The sequence below is a fragment of the Capsella rubella genome, unplaced genomic scaffold (assembly GCF_000375325.1).
Source record: "Capsella rubella cultivar Monte Gargano unplaced genomic scaffold, Caprub1_0 scaffold_1, whole genome shotgun sequence".
Classification (NCBI taxonomy): domain Eukaryota; kingdom Viridiplantae; phylum Streptophyta; class Magnoliopsida; order Brassicales; family Brassicaceae; genus Capsella; species Capsella rubella.
Window position 1 is genome coordinate 4150827 of NW_006238923.1, and position 11928 is coordinate 4162754.

The 11928-nt window shown below is 34.4% G+C and overlaps 4 protein-coding genes and 1 non-coding gene across 6 annotated transcripts in view; 2 read left to right on the top strand and 3 right to left on the bottom strand.

Moving 5' to 3' along the window:
* The window catches only part of LOC17897228 (O-fucosyltransferase 2), an 11310-nt gene extending 9293 nt beyond the window's left edge, over window positions 1–2017 (bottom strand). For both annotated transcript variants that reach the window (XM_023790249.1, XM_023790250.1), the window contains exon 1: window positions 1935–2017. In XM_023790249.1, the coding sequence (XP_023646017.1) occupies window positions 1935–1970 (36 nt within the window). In that variant the 5' untranslated portion in view covers window positions 1971–2017. The remainder of the gene's footprint in view (window positions 1–1934) is intronic.
* LOC17897371 (1-aminocyclopropane-1-carboxylate oxidase 3) lies at window positions 1889–3499 on the top strand. Its single transcript, XM_006306021.2, has 4 exons — window positions 1889–2070; window positions 2215–2441; window positions 2540–2873; window positions 2964–3499. The coding sequence occupies exons 1-4, from the start codon at window positions 1957–1959 to the stop codon at window positions 3255–3257; spliced, it is 969 nt and encodes a 322-aa protein (XP_006306083.1). The 5' UTR covers window positions 1889–1956; the 3' UTR covers window positions 3258–3499.
* Window positions 3500–3752: 253 nt separating this feature from the next.
* On the top strand, window positions 3753–3884 carry LOC111828767. Its single transcript, XR_002832528.1, has one exon. It is a non-coding gene; the product is annotated as a small nucleolar RNA snoR111 (small nucleolar RNA).
* Window positions 3885–7076: 3192 nt separating this feature from the next.
* LOC17898418 lies at window positions 7077–8149 on the bottom strand. The gene has a single exon (XM_006304106.2). The coding sequence runs from the start codon at window positions 7991–7993 to the stop codon at window positions 7298–7300; it is 696 nt and encodes a 231-aa protein (XP_006304168.1). The 5' UTR covers window positions 7994–8149; the 3' UTR covers window positions 7077–7297.
* Window positions 8150–8791: 642 nt separating this feature from the next.
* LOC17897855 lies at window positions 8792–10433 on the bottom strand. The gene is made up of 2 exons (XM_006305411.2): window positions 10061–10433; window positions 8792–9445 (listed from the first exon to the last, which is right to left on the bottom strand). The coding sequence occupies exons 1-2, from the start codon at window positions 10431–10433 to the stop codon at window positions 8943–8945; spliced, it is 876 nt and encodes a 291-aa protein (XP_006305473.1). The 3' UTR covers window positions 8792–8942.
* Between the last annotated feature and the right edge of the window lie 1495 nt (window positions 10434–11928).

The window sequence follows — 11928 nt, forward strand, 5'->3', positions numbered from 1 at the left end:
GAAAAAAAATTTTAGGGTTAAATTATTAATTTATAGATATTATTAATTTATAGACGATTATTAATTTATCGAATATTAATTTATAGAGGTTTTACTGTATTTGTATCATACGAGAAATCCATTCGTGTACTTTTGGCAGTTTCCGCTTGTTGAAATTCAGTGACATCAAACTGAGTATACATATCTCGTTCATCTTCATCTGAGTAAAATTTGTTTCTCACATTAAATATTTATCATCTTAGTCAATCAAGACTTTACAATAAAAAAAAAAAAAAAATATCAATCAATCAGAGTCTGCCACGTAGGCGTCTCTTAACCCACCAATGGTATCTTCTCCAACATACTCCAACATAGGTATCTTAATATTTATTATATTTTTTGATTAAAATTTAAATACTATTAATACTAAGATACCCCTTAAATCCTGCTGATAATGCATAATTGTAGTATGATGGTGTGAACATATTGTAAACATAAAATCTGATTAGAAAACAAAAACGTTACAATTGAGAAAGTACGTGATTTGGATAGATAAACTAAAATTTGAGAAATTTGCTAATCAGGTTAATAAAACAAACAACTCCCTTGCATGGAAGCTACGATCATCAAAGGAGAAGTAGGTGGCTATAGCCACCGACTGAAGTTTTTTCTTTCTCATTTTTTTGTCGTCAGTATAGTTCAGAAGACACGAGAAAGATAAAGATTGATTTATTCTCTTTGTTACAAGATATTTGTTTGGCACGCTTACTATAATTAACGTAGGCTATTACAACTTGGAATTAAATAATCACATCTCGTGCTATTTTTGTTACGAAAAGAGAAAGTACTATCATTTCAAACTTATTTTTATTTTATGTTCACTTCTTAGTGAGTTGTATACTTTTCTTACCAAACAATTGAATTGTTAAAACAATGTGGAATCTTGTTCCTCTATTATGGACGGATCCAAAGATAACATATTGTAAATTAGTTGTGGCCAAGGTTTAGCTAAACCTATATTATCGAAAAAGCAACCTCATAAATGATAAAGTTTGACAAAAACAATGATCAAGTTAATTTGACAGAAAGATTAACATGTTTGTATACTTTCTTCCCAAAAGAAACTAAAGTTACTGATAATTCAAAAGGACCAAATCGTAAAACGTTCAAGTATGTATGGTTGGTATGAATTAGAGTACTAAAATGATTTGACGTTTCTGCAAAGTTAAAACTTTAATTCCACAACTTTTTATGAAGAAACATTAAAACACCTCATCGTACAACATATTTTCAGACAAGTTAAAACTAAATTTATCATTTCAGTCACTAAAACCTATTTTTATATTTGTGTGTACGCATTTTACAATGATACGTTAGTATAGCTAGATAATCAAATAAATATATATTGCTATTTATCCAGATCGATCGTATACTACACACTATCCCTAGCCTTTCTTTTGCATATACAATGACTCCACAAAGCACCAGTAGATAAGAATCTTCGAGCCTTTCTCAATTTCCCTTACTTGTACGAACCTTATAAACAATTTATTCACGTTAATCAAGAAGCAAAAGAAATTAACCAATAGAATTGCGCAATTAGAGATACAAATGGAAAGCATCAAAGTTTTTTCTATCTCAAAAGCAGGAGAGCAGCTAGGCTCCCACCAATTATGTTGCACACAATCATATACAACTTCCACAAACTCCTTTAACAAGAAAGAAAAATTAATTTTATATTTACCAACTTTATTCTGAATGACACAATTATATGATCATACGACTCTATGATACTTATCTATCGTTTTCATTATTTTATTTTATTTTTTAAATGAAATATTTGTTTTAGTTTATTACGCCTATAAATAACGACCCTCTATCAACCCTTCAACTCACACATTTAGCATCATCAAGTATCAGAAACTCAAGTTGTCAGTAAAATACAGAGAGTTTACAGAGAGAGAGAGAGAGAGAGAGATGGAGAAGAACATTAAGTTTCCAGTTATAAACTTGTCTAAGCTCAATGGTGAAGAGAGAGACCAAACCATGGCTTTGATCGACGATGCTTGTCAAAACTGGGGCTTCTTTGAGGTTCGTTTTTCTCTTTTATTGTCCTTCTTAGTTAGAACTCCTTTGGTATTGTCGTATATATAAAACTTACTATATAAAACAATATATCAAATCATTTTTCTCTTTTTGGGACGTTATAATTCTAAAGTCTTGTAACTATTTCAGCTGGTGAACCATGGACTACCATATGATCTAATGGACAACGTTGAGAGGATGACAAAGGAACACTACAAGAAACATATGGAACAAAAGTTCAAAGAAATGCTTCGATCCAAAGGTTTAGATACTCTTGAGACCGAAGTCGAAGATGTTGATTGGGAAAGCACTTTCTACCTCCGTCATCTCCCTCAATCTAATCTCTACGACATCCCTGATATGTCAAACGAATACAGGTACACAAAAAATATATAGATTTAGCCTTAAAATCACAGCTCACATGCATGAAAAGAAAAACTAAACCATTCGTTTGTTTTCGATGTTTCTTTAACAGAACGGCGATGAAGGACTTTGGGAAGAGGGTGGAGAATCTAGCAGAAGAGCTGTTGGATTTGTTGTGTGAGAATCTTGGATTGGAGAAAGGGTACTTGAAGAAGGTGTTTCATGGGACAAAGGGTCCAACTTTTGGGACAAAGGTTAGCAACTATCCACCATGTCCTAAACCAGAGATGATCAAAGGGCTTAGGGCTCACACGGATGCAGGAGGCCTCATTTTGCTATTTCAAGATGATAAGGTCAGTGGTCTCCAGCTTCTCAAAGACAATGATTGGCTTGATGTTCCTCCTCTCAAGCATTCCATTGTCATCAACCTTGGTGACCAACTTGAGGTACATAAATTATCATCCGGTTATTTATTGCTCTTTTAATATGGTTTAATCCCGGTTAACCACTTATCTTATTCATAAAATTGTGACTAGGTGATAACAAACGGGAAGTACAAGAGTGTAATGCACCGTGTGATGACACAAAAAGAAGGAAACAGGATGTCTATCGCGTCGTTCTACAACCCAGGAAGCGATGCCGAGATCTCTCCTGCACCATCTCTTGTGGTGGATGACAAAGACTCAAAGTACCCGAGCTTTGTGTTTGACGACTACATGAAACTCTATGCGGGACTCAAGTTTCAGCCCAAGGAACCAAGGTTCGAGGCGATGAAGAATGCTGCAGTAGCCGCGGAGTTAAATCCCGTGGCAGCCGTCGAAACATTCTGAACTGGATGTGGGATACTCTTATGAAGGCTACAAAGATATGAAGATAACAAAAATATGGGTTTGATATGGTGTGGTATTAGTAATTTCAATAAGTGAAAAAGAGTGTTTAAGGATTGATAATGTTAGTAAAATCTAGTGTGTGTTAACTAACCATTAAGCAAGCGTGGGAGTGCTTTTTTTTGTATGCAATAATTGTGTGGTTTAAATATCGAAGATGAATGAAACTAAGAGGGTTACATACAGTAGGCCTATATATATAAATGTTCGGCCCAAAGGCCCAACCCAATAACATTGTCTTCGAGAGTTGTTTTCTAGGGCATCATCACTCACTCTGTATCATACACTATAAATACCTCCCTGCAGACCTAGAGCCTAACTATCACACGATTTCTGTAGGGTTGTGAATGTTGTTAATTAGTTTTTTCTCTAGATTAGATCTGGATTTTAAAAGTCTTATTGGTTTGATTTTGTAAAGAAAGAAACCTCGGGGTTGATAAAAACGGGCAAGAGAGAGTAACGGTGTCTCTGTGTCCTTAAAGAACCGGCGAGGGAAACTAATCTGGCCGAGATATATCGTTTCTGTCGTTCTTTTTTCTGGTTAACGATCTGATTGTTACTCGTCCACATCTGAGTTTTTAAAAACTTGTTTTTCGTTATAATCGTTTTGCTCAAAAATATTGAATGCGAATGAAGAATTTTATTATTTTCTTCACTTTGATCCGATTGGATAATTTTTATTATCTCTGTGGACAAATGATTCAGATTGACTGACGCATTCATCTTTTTGATTGATCGTGTATTATATATTCTTAGGTTCTCGTTTTTTTTATTTATCTTTTTTGTTAGTTTTGAATTGAAATTTCTTAATCGAGATTTGGATTTTCGACAAATCAGTTTTAAGACCATGATGTGAATAAGCAAACTAATAAGAGTTATATACAAAAAAAAAAACAAAATATCCTAAAATTAGTGAAGACTTCAGTCAGTAATTTACAATGAACAAAATGATCAAAACAGTGTTTACTGATGGAATTAGTTTGTAGTTTTGATCTTACAAAAACTAATTTGATTTCCAAGATTGAATTAGTGACTTCATTTGGACAAACTAGTGCAGCTATGGATAAAACCCAGTAAAATGAGAATAATGCAGCGAAATCTTATGTAACAGTAATAATCCAATAAAAATTAAAAGAAAAAAGATTGAATAAAGTAAAGTTTGTAAAATGTTAATCTTGAAGATCATAGTCAATATTTCAAAATGTATATGTAAACCATTGAGGAACTCGGGTGTTGTCTCACAGCTAAATTACAATGGTACACAATTTAGTTGGATCTTTTGATATATTGAAGGCCCTATCAAAATCAGAGATTGGACCCTTGACCGGCCCATCTAGAGATCCTTATTGCAATATTTTGTGTGTGGTTTGGTTTGGGCGACGGAATCAGAAAGAAAAGTCTCTCTACGACGAGTAGTACAGGAGGTGAAACAGAGGATCTCTCATATTCTCTAACGAGTCAATAACTCGTATACCAAAGAATGATTCATTGTCAACAGTAGTTACTTCAATACGTTATAATCTAATAACGTGTTTTACGTATAGTAGAACACTGACCAAGCCTAAAAAAAAAGAAGATGCTATTTGCAGCAGAGCAGGCACACATATGTAAAACGAGTCAAAGACGTTGCGTTGAGATTTTTTAGTACTACCAAACCAAAGTCTTTTTTTACTGCAAATAAAACCTCTCAATCACGTCTCAGTCGTAATGTGACAAAGCTCCTCTGACATTACATATTTTATTTTTACACATGAATAATTAGAAACATCAATATGACGATGACAACTTTTCCTCTGGCATCATCTATTTTTAATCAATGAAAAAGGTACAATAAAAAACATTTCAATAATTCTTGAATACTATCGCATGCGAAATTTTGTTAATAGTACGATTATTAAAGATTACCTGAAATTGTCAGGATATATGAATTTGTAAGGCCATCATTAACGGGATATTCTTTCAGATTTTAAAGTATTAAAATAATAACAAAATAATAAAACAGTAACATAAAATGTAGAAGTCGGGTTTTGGTTAACATCTTTTTGGTTGGGATGTTAGATGATATGGCAAGTACTGAGTGGATCTTCTTTTATTATTCTCCAACATCTCCTATTAACATATTAATTTACTGTTTCTAAGCCATATCCTCTCAGCTCTCCTGATAATGATGCCCTAATATGTGTGCTTTTCATTTGGTCACTGTTTTAGTCACTACAATAGTTTAGTTTCGAACTAAACCATATTTAGTTATAGATGATAGTTCGTTTGGTTCAAACAAAAATACTTGTCATTGAGAAATGTGTGTTTAAAGTGTTTACACCGAGACAAGAGCCATTATGTCTCCTCTTTTCTATTTTCTTTTTGACAAACCCAATGTTGGAAATCCGCATTTCTAGGATTTAGTTCCCTCTATAAAATGTTGAATTACCCCATTTTAGTTTAATGTTTACCCAAGAGACAAGAATGATGATCAGATCATTTTTTCTAATACTACTACTTTTACTTTGTTTAAATATTTTGCAATGGATTTTCTTTCATTTGTATAGGTCAATTTTAGTAAATAAGTCTCTCTGTAAAAAAAAAATACTGCAAATGATAAGTATGTTAAAAATGTTGTTTATTTTTTACCTATTTAGAATTGGATTCGAAAAAACAAAACGAGGAAGAAAAAATATTTGTACGTAGAAGATAAGGCATAGGGGTCCAGTATTATTATTCTCCAAGTTGCATGAAATCCCAAAAAAAAAAAAAAAAAAACATCAGATAAAGGAATACCAAATCAGAACCATGATTACCCAAACAAAATTGATGTTTAACTAAAAATTAAGAATAAATAATGGATATTACATAATAATTAGCTGAAAATATATAAAAAGCTTGGAGAAGAGCTAATGTGACAATAATAATAGAAATATACCGTATGAGTCAAATACTTCAAAAGGTGTTTACTTTAGACCAACCACTTAATCACTTTCCATATAACATGTTGGACGGTCAAATAATTTCTATACTTTTTTTTTGGTCCAGATTTTTTTGTTGGTACAGTAAAACAATAAAAATAAAAACTCTCCCTGAACTTCCTTAACCAAACCGTACATCATATGGGCGTATGATTAATTAGTGTTTCTAGTCAAAGTTGTTAGAGAATTATGTTCTTGTGTAGACGATCTGATTAGAACGTAAAAGTGAGAAGTCTAACTCAAACTCGATCGACACGTCTAACAAAAAGCTCTAAGTGATTATCTTTTTTTTTTCTTGATATTCCATTTCAGTTTGTAGCATATCTGTATTCCAAGGAATGGGAGTTTAGTTTAGTGTTTGGACTTTAAAGGCTTTGGTGAAAGAGATCAAAAGATTGAGTGATCCGGAAAGGGCAAAAATGTACAGACAAATAATGTGACAACAACAATTCATGGGCCTAGCATATGTGAACGGCTGTGGTGGTGGGCAGCACAAAAGATGTCTTTCCACTGGAAATATATATTATTTAGTTACTTTAGTAGTATTACACCATACAAAGTGATCCTAGAACCTAGTAAAGGAATAGATTAATCGATTACACATGTCTAGCTACCAGCAAGTATCTAGGAAGTAACAATTCTACTTTGTATTGTTCTCAATAATATAGTGTATATAATCTTTGACGGTAATAAATAACTGATGCAAAGTTTAAATATTTAATATCGTTTAATTTGTGGTCACACCGTAATAGTTAATGCGCATATCTTTAAACGTAGTATTAAATACGTACAATTTTACCGATGTTATAATACAATGATACTTTGGTCGCATTATAGACACAATTAAATGATTCCACAGGAAAACTTTCGGAGGTAATCTATAATAACATGTTGGCCTATAGATATCATCCAAGTGAATTTTTAATAAATTCACAACAAAGAAAAGAAGAAAAAAAAACATTTTTAGCTTTTTTATTTCATTAAACTTTTTTCTAAGCCTTTTTTTTATCGGCAAAAAATTTCTTATCCCCAAACACCAAAAACTTTCTCACCAATGAAACTCACAAATCTCCTTACGGTTCCCTTATCCTCCTCCTCCGCCTCAAGATAAGCATCTCCGTCACAAAATTCCTCCGTTGGTTCTAAACCTCCGTTGCAACCATCAGCTAACTCACTTGAATTAGAACACGGACAAGAATTCACAACAGACACACCGAGTCGACTCGGAATCTCCGAATCATCCGTACCAAAGCTAGAGCTAGTAGCAAGAAGTGTAGAAGAAGAAGAAGAAGACTTCCCAGAGCGCTTTCTCCGATCTTTCTTACCACTCACGTTCTTCTTTTTGTTGCTGTTCTTCTTCTTCTCCAAGCTATCTTCGAAAGCGTCGATGATTTCGTGAATAAGCTGACGACTCGGTGACGTATCCCATCTGACCCAGTAACTCGTGTAGCAGCTGAAACAGTCACAGTGGAAGAGAGGCGAGTGATGGTCGAAATGGGCTTTCTTGTGGGCTTTTGTCTTATCTAGACGAGAGCTAGGGTTTCGGTCGCCGGAGTAAGTAGCGGTTGATATGAGATAAGCCAGAACTTCACGGTCTTCCGGAGAGAGAACCGCCGCTAGTGAGAAGATAGCGACCGGAAGAAGAGATAAAAGGTTTTCGTCGGATTTTATCTGCGGCGGCGACGGGTGTACGGTTCCTTTCCTGTAGAGCTTCTTCATATTGTAGTTTTCTATGGAAGAGAGAGAATGAAAAAGGAGAGAGAGAGAGAGACTTGTGTAAGAAGATGTTATCGAGACTTTAAATACCGAAAGGTTTATTAGGTTTTGTCTGTTTCGGTATTGTTTTATAGTTATTGTCTTTCGTCTTAAAAATCCACCGTCTTAACGTTTGTTTAGTGGCAAAACTAGGTTTAAGGCTTAAACCATTCGACCATTTTTGATTTTTCATCAAATTGGATAACAAAATTAGCCAAGTAAAAAAATGTTTAAAGTTTTTATTTGTTTCTAGACCAATTAACCAATTTTGACGGCTGGCTTTATAAGACCAATTTACGAACTTAACTCATCTTTATTGGATAGACATTAAGTCATGTTCCGATTAATGCTTATCAAATTTTTTAAGCATTAACTAGAATTTAATTTATGAAATGATCCTAAACTGGATAAAATCGTTAAATAGATGAGAATCAAACGCACCACACTCGAATAATCAGTTCAATGGAAACATTGAATGAGATGTTAATGAGATAAGTTGGTCTCCACTTCTTCCGATATAGTGATATACTAATAACAGTTGTTTCATTATTACAACTCTGAACTGAATCTCATATAAGCTACTTTTCCCGATCAAGCCTTTGATATTTTAGTTTATCACTAAACAAATCGGGAGTAGTCTTTTACTCTTTTGATATGTAATCGTGATTTCGGAATCTGATAGAGCCAGGCCAATAACGGGCCGAAGGTGAAAAGCCCATTAAAAATGTTGCCTAAACAGAATAATATAGACCACTACAACTTAAAATAAGTTGGTAGTAGCCAAACAAACACTTTGTAGATAATTGCTTCTCTAATAAACCCCCAAAACTTACCTATATTTACAAAAATATTGGAAAAAAACACTTAAACATCAACTCATAGAGCCTATACTTTTTACTCTAGAATACAATATCTACAACCCGACTACACTGTCGTTGAAAGCCACCGTAAGCCGTCCAACCTTCAAACCACTCCTCTTACTCTCCCTCTCTTTAAAACCATTAAACGGTGTGGTTTTAACCAATTCTTCAAACCCTATGCGCGGTCCACAGTCACAGCTCTTAACCCTACTCACCACTTCGTTAGAGGTTCGTTTGTAGTGACCGAACCACTTGGCTTGCATATAACCGTTCCTTCTCCATGGCGGCACGAAAATCTCCGCTCGCTTCATTGACCGTCTCATCTCAAAGCACATGATCCTCACAAGCTGTTTCAGCTCCTCAGGTGTTCCCACAAAGACACGCGGCAGTTGAGCTAAGAGGGAGAGGTATCTTGTCGTTGGCCTAGCAATCTCGAACTCTCCGGCGAGATTTGTCTCGACAATGTAACGTTTCTTATCTCCTGCTATCACGTCGACGTACTCATACTTCCCGGCCGTGTTCTTACCAAATTTCTCCCACCGGGACTTGCAGAGACCTATACACATAGAATCATCTTTTCATTTCAGTATATTTGCACATTTAAATCCAAAACATGTACATATCAAAAATGTGAATATTACAAGCTTACAACATCATATAAGATTAAAAAAAATTAACATACGATAATTGTTCTTAAACAATCCAAAGATTTTTTTTGGCACTAAATCTCACTAAATTTCAAATGCTTAAGTGTTAGGATACAACATTTACATCTATATATATCCTAATTAGGGAAAAAATACTTACAGTAACCAGGAACGCTTTATAAGAATGAAATGACAAATCAACCTCAAAGCTAAAATGTGCTACTCTATTGATAAAAGCGGTTTTCCAATCTCAATATCAAATTTACTTCTTAATCATGTTTTGTAATCTCTAAACCAAACATATTCCTTCCAGAGCTTATTTGTTTTAGATAGTTCAAGTACCTATAATTAAAATAGAAAAACTCAAATGACCAAAACTCTATGAGCTTAGCTAGGTAGAAGAGTCAACAACCATATCTCAAACGGATTTGAGATATCAACAAACTTAACCAATCCCTCAAAATCAAACACATACGAATGTAATTTCATGTAAACATAAGAGTCATAGAGATCGTTTTTATTACCTGCATCAAACCCTTTGCCACGTAGATAAGCCACAAGGTGACGTTTCTCTCCGACCACGAAACGACTAGCATTAACCGCCTCATCCACTATCCTCCGCCGCTCTTCGCCTCCGTGATTTTCAAGAATCTCACGAAGCCTCTCCTTCACATCTTCGTAATCCTCATCCGACTTATCATCTCCTTCCTCAGGAACCTCCTCATATCCCGCTTCCACTTCTCTGTCGATAAAAGATTCGACCATATCCCAAAGATCCGCTGTGTCATCCGGAGAGTGATCGCTGCCGCTGCTGCTACCGTACGGAGGACGTGCACGCGCCGCCGCCACGTCGAAAGCCGCCGCTGTTCTTGTAAACCTTCCCCCAATCTCTACCATATTTTATGTCCTTCTCTTGATTTCTCCTCTTATTCGTCGAATTGTAGTGTATATTTATACACTCGAATATTAATTATTAAGTGATGTTTTCATTGTGTTGACAGCGACTTTGACTTTTTTGACGGCGTAAACGACAAATGGTAAAAATATGACAACAGGATGGTGAAATGATGTTGAAATAGAGATTAACGGCGTTTTGTTGGGTAACGGAGAAAATAATTACAGTTTTTGAGATGTGCTAGCTTGATTAACTTTTAGATTCTCAATTGTCACCACTATATTGGCCAAATACATTCGCTCTCAAACGAATAATATTTAAAAAAACACTTAAATATTAATGGTAAGTCTTTTTTTGTTCAACAAAATATTAATGTTAGTCAATTTTAGTAAAGTGAATTGTTCTAGTTTCGGAAAAAAGAGATGGATAGTTCTATAATTGCTACTCGTTACTAAACTCCACTTTCAGAAATATAAGTAAAATATTTTCTTCTCTGTTTATTCACTAAATTCGTTTACATTTTCAGATTCTGACCTATAAATTAGAATAATTTCTACTATTTGACTATTTTTGTTTTACTAAACGGATGCCACTGTGGTGCCACGTGGCGAATCGTGGTTAGACTTAGATCTTTGGTCTTGTACTATTATTTTTTTTTACTTCTGTAGATTTTGCTGATGTATGTTACATCTGACGCGGAGACCAGAAGTAGAGAAAACTCAAAACACGTCCAAGTGCATTGAATTCGAAAAATAGTCTAGGTTCAACGTATCCAAGGTTTCTCTTCGTTCGTTTGGTTTGTCCAAGTTTTAAGATGGTCATGCAATTATTAGTTGAGTATATTAAATTGTCACCGGTGATACTTGATACAGATGGAAACTTATCCATTACACGTGATGGCACTAGTTTTTGGTTTTGATTTATTTTTAGACAAATCTCTAATTTTGTATTCACGTTTAGAGAATAGAGATTGAAGGGAAAAAAAAAACGATTTTGTGGGCTTTTATTGTAAAATACAATATGTTGGGCCGAACTTTGACTCGTGGTGGCTATAATCCTGCTAGCTTTTGTGTCCATTTTTGAGTATACTGTAAATGTGTAACTGTAATGTGCTTGAACGTTGACCAACGATCATATATGGGTTTGGTGATTAGTTCTGAATTTAGTGCCACAAAACTTTTATAATCCTTAATGAACTGATCATATAGTACTAGTCTAATTTGTGTGTGCCTTTTTTGTTTCTTGTCTAGTTTTAGTATAATATAACATGTCCAGATATATTTTACAGTAATCTCTTGCATTAATTGCAAACTTATACACACTTTGTATATGAACAAGGCCTCTGTTGATATAGTTCAACGTGAGGGTCTGAGGCTCTTTAGGCAATGTCATTGCTTCAGGCGAAGTCATTGAACCAACAAAACAGAGAATTGACGAACAAAAAGTTAATATTTGTGAATTGTGGTCAGTGGAGTAAATCACATTCAGACATCACCT